This window comes from Scardinius erythrophthalmus (assembly GCF_964197995.2).
Source record: "Scardinius erythrophthalmus genome assembly, chromosome: 6".
In the NCBI taxonomy this organism is placed as follows: Eukaryota; Metazoa; Chordata; class Actinopteri; order Cypriniformes; family Leuciscidae; genus Scardinius; species Scardinius erythrophthalmus.
In genome coordinates, this window is record NC_138226.1 from 50,611,500 (window position 1) to 50,635,785 (window position 24,286).

At 44.1% G+C, this 24,286-nt stretch overlaps 1 protein-coding gene across 3 annotated transcripts in view; it reads left to right on the forward strand.

Annotated features, from left to right (window-relative positions):
- Positions 1-24,286, forward strand: part of LOC308692078 (mitogen-activated protein kinase kinase kinase kinase 4-like) — a 114,063-nt gene that overhangs the window by 84,113 nt on the left and 5,664 nt on the right. For 2 of the 3 annotated variants that reach the window (XM_081367785.1, XM_081367786.1), the window contains 7 exons: positions 9,986-10,091; positions 10,923-11,090; positions 17,924-18,067; positions 18,909-19,043; positions 19,208-19,308; positions 19,749-19,898; positions 19,982-20,141. In XM_081367785.1, the coding sequence (XP_081223911.1) occupies positions 9,986-10,091; positions 10,923-11,090; positions 17,924-18,067; positions 18,909-19,043; positions 19,208-19,308; positions 19,749-19,898; positions 19,982-20,141 (964 nt within the window). Of the gene's footprint in view, positions 1-9,985; positions 10,092-10,922; positions 11,091-17,923; positions 18,068-18,908; positions 19,124-19,207; positions 19,309-19,748; positions 19,899-19,981; positions 20,142-24,286 lie in introns of all 3 variants that reach the window. The other variant, XR_014030297.1, reaches the window with a different exon arrangement.

The window sequence follows — 24,286 nt, forward strand, 5'->3', positions numbered from 1 at the left end:
CTCGCTGGTGTCCAGTGAAGACAGCGTTGTTGACATGCTCGCGTCCGGTGTAGAAAAGGTGCAGTTTATCACCTCCACAGACTGATCTTCACCGATCGCATTAAGCTCTAGATGCCTGTTAGCGTGAGTATCTCTCTCCTTCACCTCATCGCTCACCGCAGTGATTGAGCTAGCGTCAGTCAGTGTACACATCTAGTGTGATGCTCAATGTGGAGGAAGTAGCTTGGTTTCAACAAATGCTAGTGCGAAGGAATTTCTGAGCTCTGAAACTTACAGTAATTGTTCATGGTACAATGACATATCAAAAGATCAAATGTGATTCCTCATGTCATGACTCCAACAATGCCATAATAAGATCTTTATTTTTATAATTTTGATCAAACTGTGCCAATGGGCTGTCCTGGTCATTCTTGTTTGAAATAGATGAACACAATGAGGATCAGAATGATACGCAGCCAGTGGACGCTTGAAAACATGTATGAAGTATGATTTATCATTACATAGTGTCAAGACCTTTTAAGATCAGAAATTCTAAATGTGGAGATTGGAGAACTGCATATTTTAGTCCAGGATGAAAAACCCGCCTTTTGTCTTTAAAGGGTTAGTTCACCCAAAAATTAGCCCATGATTTACTCACCCTCAAGTCATCCTTGGTGTATATGACATTATTCTTTCAGACAAATACAATCAGAGTTTTATCAAAAAATGTCCTAGCTCTTCCAAGCTTTATAATGGGAGTGAATGGCTAAAGAAAATTTGAAGCCCAAAAAAGTGCATCCATCCATGATAAAAATACTCCACACGGCTCCGGGGGGTTAATAAAGGCCTTCTGAAGCGAAGCCATGTGCTTGTGTAAGAAAAATACCCATATTTAGAACTTTAGAATCTAAAATAACTAGCTTCCACCAGACGACTGTACGCATACTATGCAAGTCGACTTGCGCCACAAGAGTAACCTGTGATGAGTGTATGACGCAAGATGTAGGAGTATCGTAAGCTTAGACGCCTCTCGCGGTTTAAACAAATAGGGCTGTGCAACAAACTGAAGCTCCTCTTCTATTATATAGAAATCCTCCGACATTTCAAAATTCCTAATTCGAAACCAGTGTTTTGTTTAGCTCTCAGGGGTTACTCTTCCACCGTAAATCAATGCATACGGCCGTCTGTTGGAAGCTAGTGATTATAGTTTATAAAGTTTTAAATATGGATATTTTCTTTACACAAATGCATTACTTCGCATTAGAAGCCCTTTATTAAACCCCTGGAGCCATATGGGTTACTTTTATAATGGATGGATGCACTTTTTTGGGCTTCAAATTATCTCCAGCCATTGACTCTCATTATAAAGCTTGGAGGAGAATGGACATTTTTTAATAAAACTCTGATTGTATTTGTCTGAAAGAAGAATGTCATATCCACCTAGGTTGACTTCAAGGGTGAGTAAATCATGGGCTAATTTAAATTTTTGGGTGAACTATACTTTAATTCACCGGTTTGAGTAAAAAAGTGTCACTTTTGCTTCATACAGATACAATAATTTTTAGTTTCAAAAGTTGATGTCCAGTGTTTTACAGTACAGAAATGTAGGAGGTCAAATACATACATCTAAAAAGTCAGCACAATATAACGAGTCGAATTTAATAGTGATAGATTTAAAATATTTATCTCAAATATATTTTACTTCAATACAAAACTTAAGCATGGCAAAACTTTCACGAAAGGTTCTTGCACACATACACTATATTGCCAAAAGTATTGGGACACCCCTTCAAATCACTGAATTCAGGTGTTCAAGTCACTTCCATGGCCACAGTTGTATAAAATCAACCCCCTAGGCAAGAAGACGCTTCTACAAACATTTATGAAAGAATGGGTTGCTCTCAGGAGCTCAGTGAACTCAATCGTGCCACCTGTGCAATAAGTTCATTCATGAAATTTCCTCACTTCTAAATATTCCACGGTCAACCGTTAGTCGTATTATAACAAAATGGAAGCAATTGGGAACAACAGCAACTCAGCCACGAAGTGGAAGGCCATGTAAAATCATAGAGCGGGGTCAGCGCATGCTGAGGCTCACAGTGCGCAGAAGTCACTAAGTTTCTGCAGAGTCAACAGCTACAGACCTCCACACTTCTGTGGCCTTCAGATTAGCTCACCAACAGTGCATAGAGCTTCATGGAATGGGTTTCCATGGCCGAGCAGCTGCATTCAAGCCTTACATCACCAAGTGCAATGCAAAGCGTGGGGTGCAGTGGTGTAAAGCGTGAGATGCAGTGGTGTAAAGCGTGAGATGCAGTGGTGTAAAGCGTGGGATGCAGTGGAGTAAAGCGTGGGGTGCAGTGGTGTAAAGCGTGGGATGCAGTGGAGTAAAGCGTGGGGTGCAGTGGAGTAAAGCGTGGGGTGCAGTGGAGTAAAGCGTGGGGTGCAGTGGAGTAAAGCGTAGGGTGCAGTGGAGTAAAGCGTGGGGTGCAGTGGTGTAAAGCGTGGGGTGCAGTGGAGTAAAGCGTGAGATGCAGTGGTGTAAAGCGTGGGGTGCAGTGGAGTAAAGCGTGGGGTGCAGTGGTGTAAAGCGTGAGATGCAGTGGTGTAAAGCGTGGGGTGCAGTGGAGTAAAGCGTGAGGTGCAGTTGTATAAAGCGTGGCATGCAGTGGGGTGCAGTGGTGTAAAGCGTGGGTGCAGTGGTGTAAAGCGTGGGGTGCAGTGGAGTAAAACATGGAATGCAGTGGAGTAAAGCGTGAGGTGCAGTTGTATAAAGCGTGGCATGCAGTGGGGTGCAGTGGTGTAAAGCGTGAGATGCAGTGGTGTAAAGCGTGGGATGCAGTGGAGTAAAGCGTGGGGTGCAGTGGTGTAAAGCGTGGGATGCAGTGGAGTAAAGCGTGGGGTGCAGTGGAGTAAAGCGTGGGGTGCAGTGGAGTAAAGCGTGGGGTGCAGTGGTGTAAAGCGTAGGGTGCAGTGGAGTAAAGCGTGGGGTGCAGTGGTGTAAAGCGTGGGGTGCAGTGGAGTAAAGCGTGAGATGCAGTGGTGTAAAGCGTGGGGTGCAGTGGAGTAAAGCGTGGGGTGCAGTGGTGTAAAGCGTGAGATGCAGTGGTGTAAAGCATGGGATGCAGTGGAGTAAAGCGTGGGGTGCATTGGAGTAAAGCGTGAGGTGCAGTGGAGTAAAGCGTGGGATGCAGTGGAGTAAAGCGTGGGGTGCAGTGGTGTAAAGCGTGGGGTGCAGTGGTGTAAAGCGTGGGATGCAGTGGCGTAAAGCGTGGGATGCAGTGGAGTAAAGCGTGGGGTGCAGAGGAGTAAAGCGTGGGATGGAGTAAAGCGTGGGATGCAGAGGAGTAAAGCGTGGGATGCAGTGGTGTAAAGCGTGGGATGCAGAGGAGTAAAGCGTGGGATGGAGTAAAGCGTGGGATGCAGAGGAGTAAAGCGTGGGATGCAGTGCAGTAAAGCGTGGGGTGCAGTGGAGTAAAGCGTGGGGTGCAGTGGAGTAAAGCGTGGGATGCAGTGGAGTAAAGCGTGGGGTGCAGTGGAGTAAATCGTGGGGTGCAGTGGAGTAAAGCGTGGGATGCAGTGGTGTAAAGCGTGGGGTGCAGTGGAGTAAAGCGTGAGATGCAGTGGTGTAAAGCGTGGGGTGCAGTGGAGTAAAGCGTGGGGTGCAGTGGTGTAAAGCGTGAGATGCAGTGGTGTAAAGCATGGGGTGCAGTGGAGTAAAGCGTGGGGTGCATTGGAGTAAAGCGTGAGGTGCAGTGGTGTAAAGCGTGGGATGCAGTGGCGTAAAGCGTGGGGTGCAGTGGGGTGCAGTGGTGTAAAGCGTGGGGTGCAGTGGAGTAAAGCGTGGGATGCAGTGGAGTAAAGCGTGGGGTGCAGTGGTGTAAAGCGTGGGGTGCAGTGGGGTGCAGTGGTGTAAAGCGTGGGGTGCAGTGGAGTAAAGCGTGGGATGCAGTGGAGTAAAGCGTGGGGTGCAGTGGAGTAAAGCGTGGGATGCAGTGAAGCGTGGGATGCAGTGGAGTAAAGCGTGGGATGCAGTGAAGCGTGGGGTGCAGTGGGGTGCAGTGGAGTAAAGCGTGGGATGCAGTGGAGTAAAGCGTGGGGTGCAGTGGAGTAAAGCGTGGGGTGCAGTGGAGTAAAGCGTGGGATGCAGTGGAGTAAAGCGTGGGGTGCAGTGGAGTAAAGCGTGGGATGCAGTGGAGTAAAGCGTGGGGTGCAGTGGAGTAAAGCGTGGGGTGCAGTGGAGTAAAGCATGGGATGCAGTGGAGTAAAGCATGGGATGCAGTGAAGCGTGAGTTGCCAGGAGGACGGTCTTGCCTGACTGCATTGTGCCCAGTGTAAAGTTTGGTGGAGGGGGGATTATGGTGTGGGGTTGTTTTTAGGGGTTGGCCCCTTAGTTCCAGTGAAAGGATAATGCTTCTGCATACCAAGACATTTTGGACAATTGCATGCTCCCACCTACGCATCAGTGCACAAAGCAAGACCATAAACACATGGATGAGGAGTTTGGTGTGGAGGAACTGGACTCCTGCACAGAGTCCTGAACTCAACCCCATAGAATAGCTTTGGGATGAATTAGAGCGTAGACTGAGAGACATTCTCCTCCAACATCAGAGCCTGACCTCACTAATGCATTTCTAGCAGAATGGTAAAAAATTCCCATAAACACACTCCTAAACCTTGTGGAAAGTCTTCACAGGAGAGTTGAAGCTGTTATTGCTGTAAAGGGTGGAGCAACTCCATATTAAACCCTACGGATAAGTTCATGTGCATGTAAAGGCAGACGTCCCAAAACTTTTGGCAATATAGTGTATATTACCAAGACCTTGATAGATTTTATTTTTCTCCTTTTTTTTCTCCCTTTTTGTACATTTATATATATAACATATATGACAATAAAATAAAATGGATAAAATCAGTACTTTTATGGGTCTGTGGTGATGAAGCATAGCTAATTTTATTAATGTTTTTAACCCTCTGGGGTCTGAGATGTTTTTGGGGCCCTTGAGATGTTCTGACATGCCCTGACATTTGTGCTTTTTTCAGTTGCTTATAAACATATTAATGGCAAAGGTGTAAATTCACTCTATAAAGCACAAACAGGGCTACCATAATATGTGAGCCACGTGTATGTACATGTTTTCATTTTTGAGAGAATAATGTTTATGCATGGTTATTGAAAAAACTAAAAACTAAAATTTCTGAAATAAGGCCACAAAACACATAGTAAATATGTGTCAATAAGACTTTTGAATAATGGATGTCCTCGCCTAGTGTTTTTTCTTCAAAATTATGTGAAAATAGTCTTGCTTTATCAAGTCAAGTCAAGTCATCTTCATTTATATAGCGCTTTTAACAATGTAGATTGTCTCAAAGCAGCTTTACAGAGATAAGCGTATAATTTAAGGTAACAGAGATTGTTTCGGCTTTACAGCAGAGTTAAGTTATTTCCATCTAAAGTTAGTTTTAATTGATTTGGTTCCGTCGCAATGATCATTTGTTATTAAATTAGGGGCCGCTAAGACGACACCATTCTCTCTACACAGACTTTAAACGCGAACCTGCGAGAAACGCTGATGGCAGTCACATGCGCATTTAGAATGGGTTCTATAGTTATGTGCGTTAGAATATACGCAGGTTTGGAATTCCCTACAAGCCAAGCCTAAACAAAATACTTGTCTTTCCTTATAAATTTTGATAAGGAATTTTATTTTATTTGTTGCTTTGGGGTAGGACCGCAAGACGAATTTTCCCGACAACGCCTTATCTGTAGAGTGGTAGTGGGATCCTCCATAGGGAGAGACTAGTTGGCACTTCAGCACTGCGTTGTCATCGGTCCAGGCGAAGGTCCTTCGTCAGATCTGGATACGGCCTGGATCCGGCAGGCTGCGGGAAAACCTTGGGATAAACACAGACACTAAAATTAGCGTAGATGCCATTCTTCTCATGATGTAACGAGTACATCAGGATTTTTGGGAAGTGTTCCCGGTTCCGGCTGACCTAATCTATGCAGCATAACATTAAATTATAGAAGTCTATAATGTATTATGTGAAAGCTAGGTCAAAGAGATGTGTCTTTAATCTGGCTTTGAACTGACAGAGTGTGTCTGCTTCCCGGACAATGGTAGGAAGACTGTTCCAGAGTTTTGGTGCTAAATAGGAAAAGGATCTACCGCCAGCAGTGGATTTTGATATTCTAGGTATAATCAACTGGCCGGAATTTTGAGATCGTAACAGACGTGACGGACTATAATGCGTTAAGAGCTCGCTCAAGTACTGCGGAGCTAAACCATTCAGTGCTTTGTAAGTAATCAGCAATATTTTAAAATTTATGCGATGTTTAATAGGGAGCCAGTGCAGTTTTGACAGAACTGGGCTAATATGGTCATACTTCCTGGTTCTGGTAAGAACTCGAGCTGCTGCGTTTTGGACCAGCTGTAGTTTGTTTATTAAGCGTGCAGGGCAACCACCCAGTAGAGCATTACAATAATCTAGCCTTGAGGTCATGAACGCATGAACTAATTGTTCCGCATTTGTCAATGAGAGCATATGACGTAATTTAGATATATTTTTAAGATGGAAAAATGCAGTTTTACAGATACTAGACACGTGACTTTCAAATGAAAGATTGGTATCAAAGAGCACACCCAGGTTCCTAACCGACGACGAAGACTTAACAGAGCAGCCATCAAGTGTTAGACAGTATTCTAGATTATTACGTGAGGAAGTTTTTTGTCCAATAATTAGAAACTCTGTTTTTTCAGAATTTAGAAGTAGGAAATTACAAGTCATCCAATTTTTTATATCCGCTATGCATTCCGTTAATTTTGTGAATTGATAAGTTTCGTTAGGTTTTGAAGAAATATAGAGCTGAGTATCGTCAGCATAACAGTGAAAGCTAATTCCATGTTTCCTAATGATATCTCCTAATGGTAGCATGTACAGAGTGAACAGCAGCGGTCCTAATACTGAGCCTTGTGGTACGCCATACTTAACCTGTGATCGATGAGACATCTCATTCACATAAAACCATACATTGATTTAAATTGATGTAAAACAGGTTTTGCTTGGAAAGCCAATATGCGAGGGGGCGTGAACGAGGAGTGGTTTACAACAATGTCCCACCCACTCTGTATAATGACTCTGCATAATTAGCCATTCATTCAGGTGTGACACTGACTGAGCCACAATGCAAGAACAAAAGATATATTTAGAAGAAGACTTATATTGACTATTTAAGATTTTGCTTACATCTATCTTGTAAATATGTTTTGCCATTTTATTAAAAAGGTTACAATTACAACAATATTACAATTTCAACAATATTTCAAGTGTACTCTTTCTTTGTAAAAAAAAAATGATTATAGGCCTACATTTTATCTATGTATTCATTACTTTCATATTTCGCCTGACTGTAACGTTGTTTTCATGAAATATTAGGGCATATTGTTAATTTGCAGTTTAATACGTTGCTTATACAAATAGCCTACATTTTATTTCAACATATTTCAGTCGATTTTTACTCATCTCAGTATAGCAATACAGCTTGCTGAAACATCATCATTCATTCACACACGCGATTTAAATTTAAAATGTCTTTGCCAGCTGTGGTAAACAGCGCGCATCTCTGCCGTTCATTCATTCATAAACAGAAACCCACGTGAAGAAATTCACGTGAGAAGGAAAAAAACGTACTAGTATTCCTCAGCTCGCTCCTCGATATACCCGCACTTCTGAGGGACATTTTCCATTATTATTATTCCTCACAGCGCTGCGAGACGGTGTAAACAAGTAATGATCTGAATAAACTTGTGTTTTGGTTTTCTCGAGCTGATATGGGGGCGTTCACAGGATTGCGCGGATTGCCTCAGACTAGGGCTGGGCAAAAAATCGATTTAATCGATTTATCGATTTTGTAGTGTAAAACGATTTTTATTTTGCAAACTCGAGTTTTTTTGCCACAATAGTTTTTTCGGACTTTTCCGCGTTTCGTCCTTGTGCGTTACCATAGCGCGATATGAGCCAGCCGGCCCCCGCCCCGCGTAACCATAGATACTAAAAGAAGCGCGTAACACAATCAAAACAACATGGCACCTGAGGAATAAATATCGCGAAGAATGGGAGAAGTGCAGCCGGCTCCGTAGCGAAAACGGCTCCTCTAACACACCTGCTAAAAGCAAATTACACTTCCTGAGAGCTTTACAAACTGTGTGCCTTATAAGAACGGAGCGCGATGGAAAGCGATTACAGAGGCGATCACGTTTTATATTGCCACAGACATGCTGCCAATTTATTCTGTCGAAAAGCGAGGTGTTTTGTTGTTATAGATAAAAGTTTACATTTGTTCACTCTTTGAGCAGGCTATGTCTGCCACATGCATGTTTCATTTTTTATATTCACAGTTCACACTATACTGAGAAGAGTTTATTTTTTTAATTGTAATGTTATATGTTACAAAATTTGTAATTATCTGATTTCTTGAACAGAAAATTTAAGCTACTGTGAAGTTATTGCACTTTTGCTTAAACCTGGGTTAAAGCCACTGATCTATATAATGTCATTCTATATAGATCAGTGGTTAAAGCTTGAAATTGTTAAATGACAGAGCCTCATTTACTTTTTGTTTTGGGATTCTACGCATTTTAACTCTTGAGGACAGTCATAGCAATAAAGTTGCACTTTTCACACAATATCTGATGTCTGCAGTCATTTTTTAAGTTTATTGAAAAAAAAAATCGAAAATCGAATCGAAACTCGAATTTTTCTTTAAAAATCGAAGATTTTTTTTTTAGGCAAAATCGCCCAGCCCTACCTCAGACATTTGCGTTTGAATAGCGCGCGCTCTCCGTGGGCGGAGTCACATTACATCTGAATCAGCTGTAATTAGCTCGACTGGAATCGCTCTCTTTTAATACAGATTTCACAAGATGAGAATATTTGTTTTTTATATAAATTACTTCATTAAAAAGAAGAGAATTCAAGCTTCATGCCTGTGTGACTGTATGCATGTTTGACTGAGTATTCGCTGAGTTATTGTTCATTTTCGGACGCGTTTCAGAATGGACTACACTGGCAGAGAGAAGGCAGAACTCGCTTCGTGTTTATTTTTCTTTATTTGGCAAAAAGCACAACACTTTGTTTTTATTGTGAGTATACACATAAATAATACACATTTAACAGAATCGATTGATGTATGAAACTTGTTTTGTAAAATCAAAGTCAAAAGAGTATTTGGGGTCTCAATTCAACTCATAAGGAAAAAAGCAAGCAGATCACGCCGGCGTGATCTCCGACCTCTGAGGGTTAATTACAAAACATTGTCATGGTTAAATCATTATTGGTGATTTTCTTATAAAGTTCAGCACTATTTGAAGTTGAAGTATGAAGTATAAAGTATGAAGTTTTCTTCATATTATTTATAATATTTTTATGAGTTTTCTTCATAAATCTCTCGCCCAATTGGACGCAAAGTCCACTGTCAGCCGACGTCTATTTCCCGATCTTTCGAATCCAGTGGAAGACAGTGGTTTACGTGTCGTCAAGCCCTTAAGACACCATTTCTTGCAAACTGAACTTATCTGTACAGGCTGAACAAGTAATTTTTTTCTGCTAAAACGATGTCACAAAATTTGAGCTATGTGCGCTTGTCCAATGAGTAGAAACTCCTCTTCGCTGTTATGCGTGAGAATGATTGCAGCAGGAAATCAGACGTCACGTAACCCCCAGAAACCAAGAAAAGAGAAATGCTTTTGTCAGAGGTGTTTCTCCTTCAGCTTGCTTGCATCTATTTCCTCCCTTGTTGTTCCTTTCTTATTCTAAGAATTGCAATGATCATTGTTTCCATCCAGTCCATTCGTATTTTATTTTTCACCAACCACCATCAAGTCATTCATATTTTATCATTTGTGTGTTTAGTTCTTGTTGAGTTTTTTTCAAACTTTCCTACATTTACTGAAGTGTACTGTAATTTCCGGCGTTTTCTGATTGTTTGCTGCCGGTCCTCTCATAGACTCCCACTGTGCCGAAGCACAAGTCTTCCTCCTCGTTCACTCCCTTCATCGACCCGCGCCTCCTCCAGGTGTCTCCGTCCACCGGCAGCGCGCTCAATAACGCTGGTGAGTGTGTGTGAGAGCCAACGGGGCGCTTCTGCTGCTCTGGGAGAACACTAGGGATGAGTTTTTATTTGTTTTTATTTGTGATAAATTATTTGTGTGGTAATCAACATTATGCCTCAGATATAGATATTTAATATGACATTTTAATAATCAGTGTCAATCGTTCGACCTTTCTCACAGATCTTGGAAAGTGCTACAAATTTTCATTAAAAAGTGAATCTGAAAAAAATAAATAAATATATATATATATATATATATATATATATATATATATATTAAAAGAAAAAATGCTTACAGCAATTGAGCCTCTCTTTTTGGACAAATGAAGAAATGATTTTGGGACGATTCAACACATTTCCCCTTAAATTCTCATTACCAGAACGCAAATTTTAAAACCCCCATTCTCAATTTTGTTGACCTTTTTTTTTTTTCTGTTCAAATTATTTATACACCAGACTAGTATTGTTGTACTGTATTTAATTTATTGACTTAAAAAAAATCAATAATGGGAAATATGAGTGAAAAAATGAAGTGCATTACAGTAATCAGAATTTGGGGGTAAATATTACCTAATTGTCATGAAAATAATGTCAAATAAATGTTGCTGTGTTTTGTTTTTCCTGTGAGGAATATGTATTTATCCATATACATACAGTACACTCACGTAAAGCAATATTATCATCCAGCTCTAATCTGATAAATACGATTGAGTCATGAAGATGTTTAGATGATATAAACATTAAGATCATGGTTTTCTGTGAAGCTGTGTGTGTGAAAGTGCTACCCAGGTAAATGTGAGTTGATTTACCCAAACATCGTGATGTTCCTCAGGTTACAGTAATGATGCTCGACTGCAGGAGGCTCTGCGTCAGGACGCGTCCCGTAAGGGTTCGGTGGTCAACGTCAATCCTGTCAACACTCGGCCACAGAACGACACACCAGAGATACGCAAATACAAGAAGAGGTTCAACTCTGAGATCTTGTGCGCTGCTCTGTGGGGTGAGTCCCGCTCTGAAGAGTCCAACACCAGTCCAACACCAGTCCAACACCAGTCCAACACCAGTCCAACACCAGTCCAACACCACTCCAACACACCAGTCCAACACCAGACCAACACTAGTCCAACACCACCCCGACACCAGTCCATTATTAGTCCAACACACCAGTCCAACACACCAGTCCAACACGACTCCAACAACAGTCCAACAACAGTCCAACAACAGTCCAACAACAGTCCAACACCAGTCCAACACCAGTTCAACACCAGTCCAACACACCACTTCAACACCAGTCCAACACACCGCTTCAACACCAGTCCAACACCAGTCCAACACCAGTCCAACACCAGTCCAACACCAGTCCAACACCAGTCCAACACCAGTCCAACATCACTCCAACACCAGTCCAACACCGCTCCAACACACCAGTCCAACACCAGATCAACACTAGTCCAACACCACCCCGACACCAGTCCAACATCACTCCAACACACCAGTCCAACACACCAGTCCAACACCACTCCAACACACCAGTCCAACACCAGTCCAACACCACCCCAGCACCAGTCCAACACACCAGTCCAACACCAGTCCAACACCAGTCCAACACCAGTCCAACACCAGTCCAACAACAGTCCAACACCAGTTCAACACTAGTCCAACACACCGCTTCAACACCAGTCCAACACACCAGTCCAACACCAGTCCAACATCACTCCAACACCAGTCCAACATCACTCCAACACCAGTCCAACACCAGTCCAACACCACCCCGACTCCAATCCAACACCAGTCCAACACCAGTACAACACCAGTCCAACACCAGTCCAACACCGCTCCAACACACCAGTCCAACACCAGTCCAACACCACCCCAGCACCAGTCCAACACACCAGTCCAACACCAGTCCAACACCAGTCCAACACCAGTCCAACACCAGTCCAACAACAGTCCAACACCAGTTCAACACTAGTCCAACACACCGCTTCAACACCAGTCCAACACACCAGTCCAACACCAGTCCAACATCACTCCAACACCAGTCCAACATCACTCCAACACCAGTCCAACACCACCCCGACTCCAATCCAACACCAGTCCAACACCAGTACAACACCAGTCCAACACCAGTCCAACACCGCTCCAACACACCAGTCCAACACCAGACCAACACTAGTCCAACACCACCCGACACACAAGTCCAACACACCAGTCCAACACACCAGTCCAACACCACTCCAACACACCAGTCCAACACCACTCCAACACACCAGTCAAACACCACTCCAACACCAGTCCAACACCACCCCAACACCACCCCAACACCAGTCCAACACACCAGTCCAACACACCAGTCCAACACCAGTCCAACACCAGTCCAACACCAGTCCAACACCAGTCCAACACCAGTCCAACACCAGTCCAACACACCAATCCAACACCACCCCAACCCCAGTCCAACACACCACTTCAACACCACTCCAACACCACCCCAACACCACCCCAACACCAGTCCAACACCAGTTCAACACCAGTCCAACACACCGCTTCAACACCAGTCCAACACACCGCTTCAACACCAGTCCAACACACCGCTTCAACACACCAGTCCAACACACCAGTCCAACACCAGTCCAATACACCACTTCAGCACCAGTCCAACACACCAATCCAACACCAGTCCAACACACCACTTCAACACCAGTCCAACACCACTTCAACACCAGTCCAACACCAGTCCAACACACCAGTCCAACACACCAGTCCAACACCAGTCCAACACACCACTTCAACACACCACTTCAACACCAGTCCAACACACCACTTCAACACCACTTCAACACCACTTCAACAACAGTCCAACACACCAGTCCAACACACCAGTCCAACACCAGTCCAACACACCACTTCAACACCAGTCCAACACCACTTCAACACCAGTCCAACACCACTTCAACACCAGTCCAACACACCAGTCCAACACACCAGTCCAACACACCAGTCCAACACACCAGTCCAATACCACTTCAACACCAGTCCAACACCACTTCAACACCACTTCAACACCACTTCAACACCACTTCAACACCAGTCCAACACCAGTCCAACACACCAATCCAACACCAGTCCAACACACCACTTCAACACCAGTCCAACACCACTTTAACACCAGTCCAACACACCACTTCAACACCACTTCAACACCAGTCCAACACCACTTCAACACCAGTCCAACACACCAGTCCAACACACCAGTCCAACACACCAGTCTAACACACCAGTCCAACACCAGTCCAATACACCACTTCAACACCAGTCCAACACCAGTCCAACACCAGTCCAACACACCAATCCAACACCAGTCCAACACCACTTCAACACCACTTCAACACCAGTCCAACACACTGCTTCAACACCAGTCCAACACACCGCTTCAACACCAGTCCAACACACCGCTTCAACACACCAGTCCAACACACCAGTCCAACACCAGTCCAATACACCACTTCAACACCAGTCCAAAACACCAATCCAACACCAGTCCAACACACCACTTCAACATCAGTCCAACACCACTTCAACACCAGTCCAACACCAGTCCAACACACCAGTCAAACACCAGTCCAACACCAGTCCAACACACCACTTCAACACCAGTCCAACACCACTTCAACACCACTTCAACACCACTTCAACACCACTTCAACACCAGTCCAACACACCAGTCCAACACACCAGTCCAACACACCAGTCCAACACCAGTCCAACACACCACTTCAACACCAGTCCAACACCACTTCAACACCACTTCAACACCAGTCCAACACCAGTCCAACACACCACTTCAACACCAGTCCAACACCAGTCCAACACACCAATCCAACACCAGTCCAACACACCACTTCAACACCAGTCCAACACCACTTCAACACCAGTCCAACACACCAGTCCAACACACCAGTCCAACACCAGTCCAATACACCACTTCAACACCAGTCCAACACCAGTCCAACACCAATCCAACACCAGTCCAACACACCAATCCAACACTAGTCCAACACCACTTCAACACCACTTCAACACCAGTCCAACACCAGTCCAACACACCAATCCAACACCAGTCCAACACACCAGTTCAACACACCACTTCAACACCAGTCCAACACCACTTCAACACCAGTCCAACACCAGTCCAACACACCACTTCAACACCAGTCCAACACCACTTCAACACCAGTCCAACACACCAGTCCAACACACCAGTCCAACACACCAGTCCAACACCAGTCCAAAACACCACTTCAACACCAGTCCAACACCAATCCAACACCAGTCCAACACACCAGTCCAACACACCAATCCAACACCAGTCCAACACCAGTCCAACACACCACTTCAACACACCACTTCAACACCAGTCCAACACCAGTCCAACACCAGTCCAACACACCACTTCAACACCAGTCCAACACCACTTCAACACCAGTTCAACACACCAGTCCAACACACCAGTCCAACACCAGTCCAATACACCACTTCAACACCAGTCCAACACCAATCCAACACCAATCCAACACCAGTCCAACACACCAGTCCAACACACCAATCCAACACCAGTCCAACACACCAGTCCAACACACCACTTCAACACCAGTCCAACAAGCTCAATCAAAGGGTCTGTGGTCTCGATATGCCAGTGCACATTGATGCATGTATTTCTTACACATGCCAGACATTATTTGGATAGTTGTACACTGATTACGTCCTAGTAATTGAATTGAAGCCTAAAGGCGTGTGCACACGGCACTATTATTGCATGCACTTTTCGCCAACGTTTAACGTCTTGGGACTAAACAAAGGGCGCCAATGTGAGTATGCACACAGACGCACAAAACGCCAGGCGTAAGTTTTTTTTTTTTAAACGCCTCGGGTTAGTTTGGTTTGGTTTGGCCAACCAATGAGATTAGCGCTTTTGTTCACGTGCCTGGAGCTGCTGAAGTTACAGTACCTGGTGCGCTCAAGCACAGAACGGTTTTGCCCAGAACACATTGATAGAAGACGACGACTAAGAGGAAAGTAAGTAGACGAAGAAGAAGATGCAACGAAGCAAGATGAATACTGGTCTCTTCAGTGTCTGAACACAAAGAACGCCACAGCGACTACAAAAATCTGTTAGCAAAAAGTGTGTGAACGGTTTTGGCAAGCACTTAAATACTGTCTCTCTTCTTATGTGTGACAAGCGGGTGTCAGAAGTGTAAAGTTGCCCAGCGCCACCTTGTGTACCAGAGTATTTATGTTTTACAGTAAGCGCCATCTACTTTCAGGGAGTGAATTTGCACGTTCACTCGGCGCATCACCAGTGAAAATCTCTTGTGTATTAACACAAAGACGCGTCGAAAAAAACTGGCGATAACCGCGCGAGAGTCGTCCCGGTGTGTACAGGCCTTTAAGCTGTGAAGTGAAACTTCTCTCGACTCGCGGCTGCTACGAATCCAGTGCTACAGAAACACAAGACTAAAATCACAGCGAAACTTGGCTTCAGTCTCTTTACCAGAGAAATGCTGGTCTCACACTTTGCACTTATGTACATTACTTTATTAATTACATTGTGTGTCCTAAATACCCCAACAGCACCCCAACACTTGTCCAACACACCAGTCCAACACACCAGTCCAACACCAGTCCAACACCAGTCCAACACCAGTCCAACACCAGTCCAACACACCAATCCAACACCACCCCAACCCCAGTCCAACACACCACTTCAACACCACTCCAACACCACCCAACACCACCCCAACACCAGTCCAACACCAGTTCAACACCAGTCCAACACACCGCTTCAACACCAGTCCAACACACCAGTCCAACACACCAGTCCAACACACCAGTCCAACACCAGTCCAATACACCACTTCAACACCAGTCCAACACACCAATCCAACACCAGTCCAACACACCACTTCAACACCAGACCAACACCACTTCAACACCAGTCCAACACCAGTTCAACACACCAGTTTAACACCAGTCCAACACCAGTCCAACACACCACTTCAACACCAGTCCAACACCACTTCAACACCAGTCCAACACACCGCTTCAACACCAGTCCAACACCAGTCCAACACACCAATCCAACACCAGTCCAACACACCAGTCCAACACACCACTTCAACACCAGTCCAACACCACTTCAACACCACTTCAACACCAGTCCAACACCAGTCCAACACCACTTCAACACCAGTCCAACACACCAATCCAACACCAGTCCAACACCAGTCCAACACACCAATCCAACACCAGTCCAACACACCACTTCAACACCAGTCCAACACCACTTCAACACCATTCCAACACCACTTCAACACCAGTCCAACACACCAGTCCAACACACCAGTCCAACACACCAGTCCAACACCAGTCCAACACCAGTCCAACACCAGTCCAACACCAGTCCAACACCAGTCCAACACCACTTCAACACCAGTCCAACACCAGTCCAACACACCAATCCAACACCAGTTCAACACACCACTTCAACACCAGTCCAACTCCAGTCCAACTCCAGTCCAACACCAGTCCAACACCAGTCCAACACACCACTTCAACACACCACTTCAACACCAGTCCAACACCACTTCAACACCAGTCCAACACACCAGTCCAACACACCAGTCCAACACCAGTCCAATACACCACTTCAACACCAGTCCAACACCAATCCAACACCAATCCAACACCAGTCCAACACACCAGTCCAACACACCAATCCAACACCAGTCCAACACACCAGTCCAACACACCAGTCCAACACACCAGTCCAACACACCAGTCCAACACCAGTCCAACACCAGTCCAACACCAGTCCAACACCAGTCCAACACCAATCCAACACCACTTCAACACCACTTCAACACCAGTCCAACACCAGTCCAACACACCAATCCAACACCAGTTCAACACACCACTTCAACACCAGTCCAACTCCAGTCCAACTCCAGTCCAACTCCAGTCCAACTCCAGTCCAACACCAGTCCAACACCAGTCCAACACACCACTTCAACACACCACTTCAACACCAGTCCAACACCACTTCAACACCAGTCCAACACACCAGTCCAACACCAGTCCAATACACCACTTCAACACCAGTCCAACACCAATCCAACACCAATCCAACACCAGTCCAACACACCAGTCCAACACACCAATCCAACACCAGTCCAACACACCAGTCCAACACACCACTTCAACACCAGTCCAACAAGCTCAATCAAAGGGTCTGTGGTCTCGATATGCCAGTGCACATTGATGCATGTATTTCTTACACATGCCAGACATTATTTGGATAGTTGTACACTGATTACGTCCTAGTAATTGAATTGAAGCCTAAAGGCGTGTGCACACGGCACGATTATTGCATGCACTTTTCGCCAAGGTTTAACGTCTTGGGACTAAACAAAGGGCGCCAATGTGAGTATGCACACAGACGCACAAAAGCTCTATCTGTTATTGCATGGAAGTCAATATGAAATCGCCCCCGTTAACTTTATTAATAAACACTCCTGGTCTTCTTGTGTATGACTGATCAGTGCATGTTTCTCCCAAAGAAAACCAACGTTTAATCGTTCATCAAAATAACCTGTTCTGCCTCTGAAGCAACTTTCCTTTCCATGAATATTTGGTATCAGAAAATGGTCACAGAAGAGGAACCGGCTTTGAACAGTTCAGTCTGACTCGACACTAGAGTTCACTGGAGTGATGTTAGATAAGTGTTTAAGAGAGTGAGTTAAAGCAGTTTTTCCTCTGTTTCTCTCTCTCCCTCAGGTGTTAATCTGTTAGTCGGGACAGAGAGCGGACTCATGCTTCTGGATCGCAGCGGTCAAGGGAAAGTCTACCCGCTTATTAGTCGTAGACGCTTTCAACAAATGGATGTTTTGGAGGGACTTAATGTACTAGTGACAATATCAGGTACCGAAGCCTTGTACAGGATCTCTGGGTATTGATCTGTATGTACTGTAGGAGGATGTTTCCGTGTGTTCGTGCTTTCAGTGTTACATAATATCCTCTCTTGTGATTCGGTTCTCTTGCATACCTTCACAAACAATGTAGTTCCCCTATTTTCTTCTATTTGTGTCTGTCTTTGTGGTAAAGTCTCAGACATGACAAAACTGTGCAAACCTAGTTTTAAAATTGTAGTGACACATGCTGTACTTTATCATGTTTAGACATGTTGAAATGTTGCATGACACACAGGAAGTCCTGTACTTTACGTTGAAGTTGCTTAGTTATTTAGACTGGCTGCAAATTCTTTATAAATGTAAAAGGTGTATCGAAGTAATTTGTTATACGGCTAATACTTTGGAAAGGTTTGGTCTTTTTTCCATTATGTTTGAAAAGGTTTCAGCTCAGCCATGAAATCCTATAACCCTAAAGCTGTAGTTTATTTAAACCCTGGTTGAAGATCAGTGCAAAATTACGATTTCCTGACAGTATTCTTTGATTCTCTCTTCAGTCTTATGGGAAAATACAGAGAAAATGTCAAAATTTATCATACATAATTACTAGAACATGTATATATATATATACATTCTTAATAAAATATTTTATTTTAAGTCTGTATTATAAACGGAGTTAAATCTGTTAAATAATGTGACTGAGTTCAGTAAGTGGTGGTTGAGGAGATTCCCCTCTTCCACATGTAAAGCGCTCTGAGTACCTAGAAAAGCGCTATAGAAATGTAATGAATTATTATTATAAGTCATGGGCACAGACACAAAGCGCACATGTTGATTCCAGCTTCCAATCCTAGGGAAGAAGAATAAACTGCGTGTGTACTATCTTTCGTGGCTGAGGAACAAGATCCTCCACAATGACCCTGAGGTGGAGAAGAAGCAGGGCTGGACCACCGTAGGAGACCTGGAGGGCTGTGTGCACTACAAAGTCGGTATGTGTTCCTATCCAAAAGATTCCCTAAAACAAAGTCCTGGTTTGTTATATCTACTCTGCAGAAAACACCTTAAAGAGGTACTTTAATGAAGTCTTGGTCTGGTTATCCCTTCCATCGCTGCACAGTGTTGCACTAACGTCTGTTGTTTGTTTGGTCTGTAGTGAAGTACGAGAGGATAAAGTTCTTGGTTCTGGCCCTGAAGAATTCAGTAGAGGTGTATGCGTGGGCTCCCAAACCATACCACAAATTCATGGCTTTCAAGGTGACGAACCTAATATGTCCATGAGAACGAGTTGAGCAGGATGTGCTGTTGTAAACGGTTTGCTCGTCTCTTAGCGGCGAGGTGTATAAAGTTATACTATAATGATAACTGCACAGAGGAACGATGTTGTTGGAATCACTCTGGAAGTTATTTTTTTTCCCATCTGATGAACGATAAAAACATTGACAGCCAGTCAGAACCCATCCTGCTTTAAAGAGCTTGATCATTTAATCGCAGTGCGCTTATAATAAGCGATATTGTGCGTTAGTGTGGACGCTAATAGTTATTATATAGTTATAGTTATCATCCTTAGTGTAAATGGGCCATGTTCTAAATAAATATGTAATATTTATTACGTATGCTGATATTTATTGTAAAATTTAAAAAGACGACGAATCTCACAATAAAACCATGATGACATTTTCCTCTTTCTGTGGTAGTCGTTTGGTGATCTGGTGCACAAGCCACTGCTAGTTGACCTGACAGTTGAAGAAGGCCAAAGGTTAAAGGTCATCTATGGGTCCTGCTCTGGGTTTCATGCCGTGGATGTCGACTCAGGAGCTGTCTATGACATTTATCTGCCAACTCACGTATGTATTGATAGTGCAAAGCATTCGATTTTTCCAGCAGCGTTTCCCAGCCTTCATCTTCCTCTCTCTTTGTTTTGTTGTAGATTCAGATGAGTATCCAGTCGCACGCCATCATCATCCTGCCGAACACGGATGGCATTGAGCTGCTGGTGTGTTATGAAGACGAGGGTGTGTATGTCAACACCTACGGCCGCATCACTAAAGACGTGGTGCTCCAGTGGGGCGAGATGCCCACATCTGTTGGTACGTTAATCACGCTTACAATGCTATTCACTCATTACTCTATCGTTACAATATTTCTGTTTTTAGAAGGCCAAGTACTATTTTGTTAGTAAATATCTGTCAGTATGTTTGCATGAAGCAATAGTCAAGATGCAGTGGTTTTTGCATAGTTGAGCTACACTGTCCAGGTATACATGACGCAATGCACATTGGGATATGTGAAGCACTAAATGCATGTGTTGTGCACATGCTCTGACAGAGTCGTTACACAACGAGGCCAATTGCTGCCTGATTTATGCAGATGAAATGAGCAGCAACTTTTGAGAGCGACTGCCAATGGGAACAAAGTCAGAGGAATTGCATGTAGTTCATATCCTGTCATAAATTGCAATGTCATCAAGACGGAGAAGTTAGTTGCCGTATTAAGCTTTTTCTGTTAAATAAAGGCAACTCGCCTTAAACTGTTTGTCGGGGGAAATGGCTCGGTGCTTGTTTTCTCTTTTTTAATCAGCGTTCTCTCCAGCCTACAGTACCGTTGGACATGGACTTTATCCAACTGCACAACTCTGCAGGCTGGTATATTTGCTTCTCTTTTATTATACATTTATGCTCTGATTGCGTTTATATATAATCATTCCCCTCCAGAATGTTAACTTTTAGCTGAAAGAAAACTAACAAAGAGTAAGGTAAAAAAATCTTACAATACAGATTGTTTCAAAGCAGCTTTAAACCGATAAATGGGAAAAAAATTATTCATTGATGCAAACAGAGTTCAATTCTGCTGTAAAGCAGCTCTAAAAAGAAAATAGTGTCATTGTTAAGGTCAGTTCAATGTTGATTTTGTTTGGTTTAATAACAAACCAAATAAATCAAATATGAAACGTTCAATTCATCTATAAAGCAGTTCTGGAGAAAACAGTGATGTCATCATCAGCTCAGTTAGTGTCTCCAACTAATGAAGCCAGAGGCGACAGTGACGAACACAAACTCCATCAGTGACAGAATGGAGGAAAACCCTTGAGAGAAACCAGACTCAGTCGCTTAGTTCTCCTCTGGCCAACGACAAACACTGTGTTATTATGATATGGCTGCATCAAGTCAGGTTGTGTATTGGTATCATCAGCATATATCATCCAGTTCCTTCTGATTGAATATTGTGATGAATCACACTGGCATAAGGAGGAGTTGAAGCTGGCCATAGAGTCTGTTCTGTGCAGGACTCGTCTGTGCTGATGGTTGTCATGTCTTCACAAGGGATCTGTCTCTAGGGCTCGTCTAGAGATCATGGTCTTCACTGACAATTCAGGGCTGCATTGTGGTCGTGTCTAGGCGCAGGTCCTCCATCTGATCTGGATACGGCCTGGATCCGGCTGACTACATCATGCGTTGTGGGCGTGTCTAGGCGCAGGTCCTCCATTTCATCTGTATACGGCCCTGATACGGCTGACTACATCATGAGTTGTGGTTGTGTCTAGGCGCAGGTCCTCCATCTGATCTGGATACGGCTCGGATCCGGCTGACTACATCATGCGTTGTGGTCGTGTCTAGGCGCAGGTCCTCCATCTGATCTGGATACGGCTCGGATCCGGCTGACTACATCATGCGTTGTGGTCGTGTCTAGGCGCAGGTCCTCCATCTGATCTGGATACGGCTCGGATCCGGCTGACTACATCATGCGTTGTGGTCGTGTCTAGGCGCAGGTCCTCCATCTGATCTGGATACGGCCCGGATCCAGCTGACTACATCATGCGTTGTGGTCGTGTCTAGGCGCAGGTCCTCCATCTGATCTGGATACGGCCCGGATCCGGCTGACTACATCATGCATTGTGGTCATGTCTAGGCGCAGGTCCTCCATCTGATCTGGATACGGCCCGGATCCGGCTGACTACATCATGCGTTTTGGTCATGTCTAGGCACAGGTCCTCCATCTGATCTGGATACGGCCCGGATCCGGCTGACTACATCATGCGTTTTGGTCATGTCTAGGCACAGGTCCTCCATCTGATCTGGATATGGCTCGGATCCGGCTGACTACATCATGCGTTGTGGTCATGTCTAACAGGCTAATGATGTCTGTGGTCGTGTCTGTGATCAGACTAATGATGCCATTCTTCTTACAATGTAACGAGTACACCTGGTGTTATGGGATTTTCCCAGCTCAGGTTGACCTATTTCATGGCGCCTAATAATCCTTTAATGGATTTGAATGATAGTAATGTGATAGTGTGTTATGTTTATGACAGGTTAAAGAGATGTGTTTTTGGTCTAAATTTAAACCGAGTGTGTCCGCTTCCCGAACAATGCCAGGAGTTTGAACATTAAATAGGAAAAGGATTTACCGCCCGCAGTAGAGTTGAATATTTTAGGTATTATCAACTGACCAGATTTTTGAGACTGCAACAAACATGAAGGGCTATAATGTGTTAAGAGCTCGCTCAAGTACTGCGGAGCTAAACCATTTAGTGCTTTGTAAGTAATTGGCAAGATTTTAAAATGTATAAAATGTTTAATTGTAGGGCTGGGGCAATAAATCGATGCATTGCGATTTGTGGATCAATTTCACGGTGTCAATCGGGATTTATCACTTACACTAACAATAATAGCTTAAAGCACCAACACTTCAAAATAATTATATTTGAAACTAGACTTCTCAGTAATACTGAATATATTACTATAAATTATAGCAACACCTCCTCCTTTGCCTTTCAGACGAGGTTCATGTTTATAACCGTAATCTTGCGGGGTGGACTCATTTAAAGTAATATAATCGTTTGGTTTTAGCCAGGTTTCTGTCAAACACAGCACATCTAGGTTATAGTCTGTAATCATATCATTAACAATGAGTGCTTTTGAAGAAAGGGATCTAATATTCAGCAACCCAAGCTTTATCATTTGCTCATTTGTATTATATAGTTTTTTTTATTTTTTGAACATCAATAAAAATTGTACCCTTAGATGGGTTTAGGAGTTTTTTGTATTTCCTAGTTCAGGGAACAGACACAGTCTCTATAGGATGATATCTAGGTGAAAGAGGCTCTATGTCATGGGATTTATCTGACCTTGGTGACGTGAGGCCGCTAGCAGACGGTCGGTTTAGCCAGTCTGTCTGCTTCCTGACCTGAGCCCCAGATTGTCATGTTTGAGCTCTAAGACTATGAGCCATATTACTAGAGAGAAGAGCAGCACCATCCCAGGAGGGATGAGTACCATCTCTTTTCAACAGGTCAGGTCTGCCCCAAAAACTTTTCCAATTGTCTATGAAACCGATGTTATTCTGCAGACACCACTTAGACAGCCATTAAGTTATGACAGTCTGCTATGTATCAGAGCATATTACCAAACCAATGTACTGGGTTCGCTAAGCTAGTCGCATCCAAAGCAGTATCTAGAGCCTTAGCATTCTTACTATTCCCGATTAAAGTTTAGATGTGTGTCTCTAGTTCTGAAATCAGCCTGACTATCTGTCAGCCTGACTATCTCCCTGCATTTTTAACATGTGAAACCCTAAACGTGGCAGGTGGTGCAAGTAACAATAACCGAAGAAGATGCTGTGACTCAACATGTTTGTTTATTGATTTCGACTTACCAGAGTTTTTGATGATAAAAGATGAGCGCAGTAGAGAAAAGGAGGATTTAATGGCAATACATGACTGTGCTCTCACCAAAATCCTGTTGCACTCGTTGTTTTCTCCTCATATCTCACCCAACTCTTCAGCGGCTCCAGCCTCTCCAGCACCTCGTACCCAATGTGGCCACGGAGCCTTGCCCCCAACGCTTCTCTGGTGATCCTAGTGCCTGTCGTAGGTTCCTGACCCAATGTACCCTGATGTACCCTGATATTCCATCTCCAGCCATCCTCCTTCCCCTTGAACCAGTCAAATATGGCTTAAATCATGATTCTCCTTTCGGGAAGGGACGTGTCATGGGTGACAGATTTGTGTGAGGTTTGTTCTGAGCCAAGTTTAAGCCTGTATTTGACGCCACTGTCTCCTACCGTGAAGTGTCCTTGCTTCATCTCTAGCTGGGCAGCCGCAGTGTAGTTGAATACGCCATCCAGTTTAGGACCATCACAGCGGAGAGCAGCTGGAACAGTGAGGCCCAGAAAGTAGCTTTCCAGAACTGGCTTATGATGGATAAGACACTAGCTATGTGTGAGGCTGTGTGAA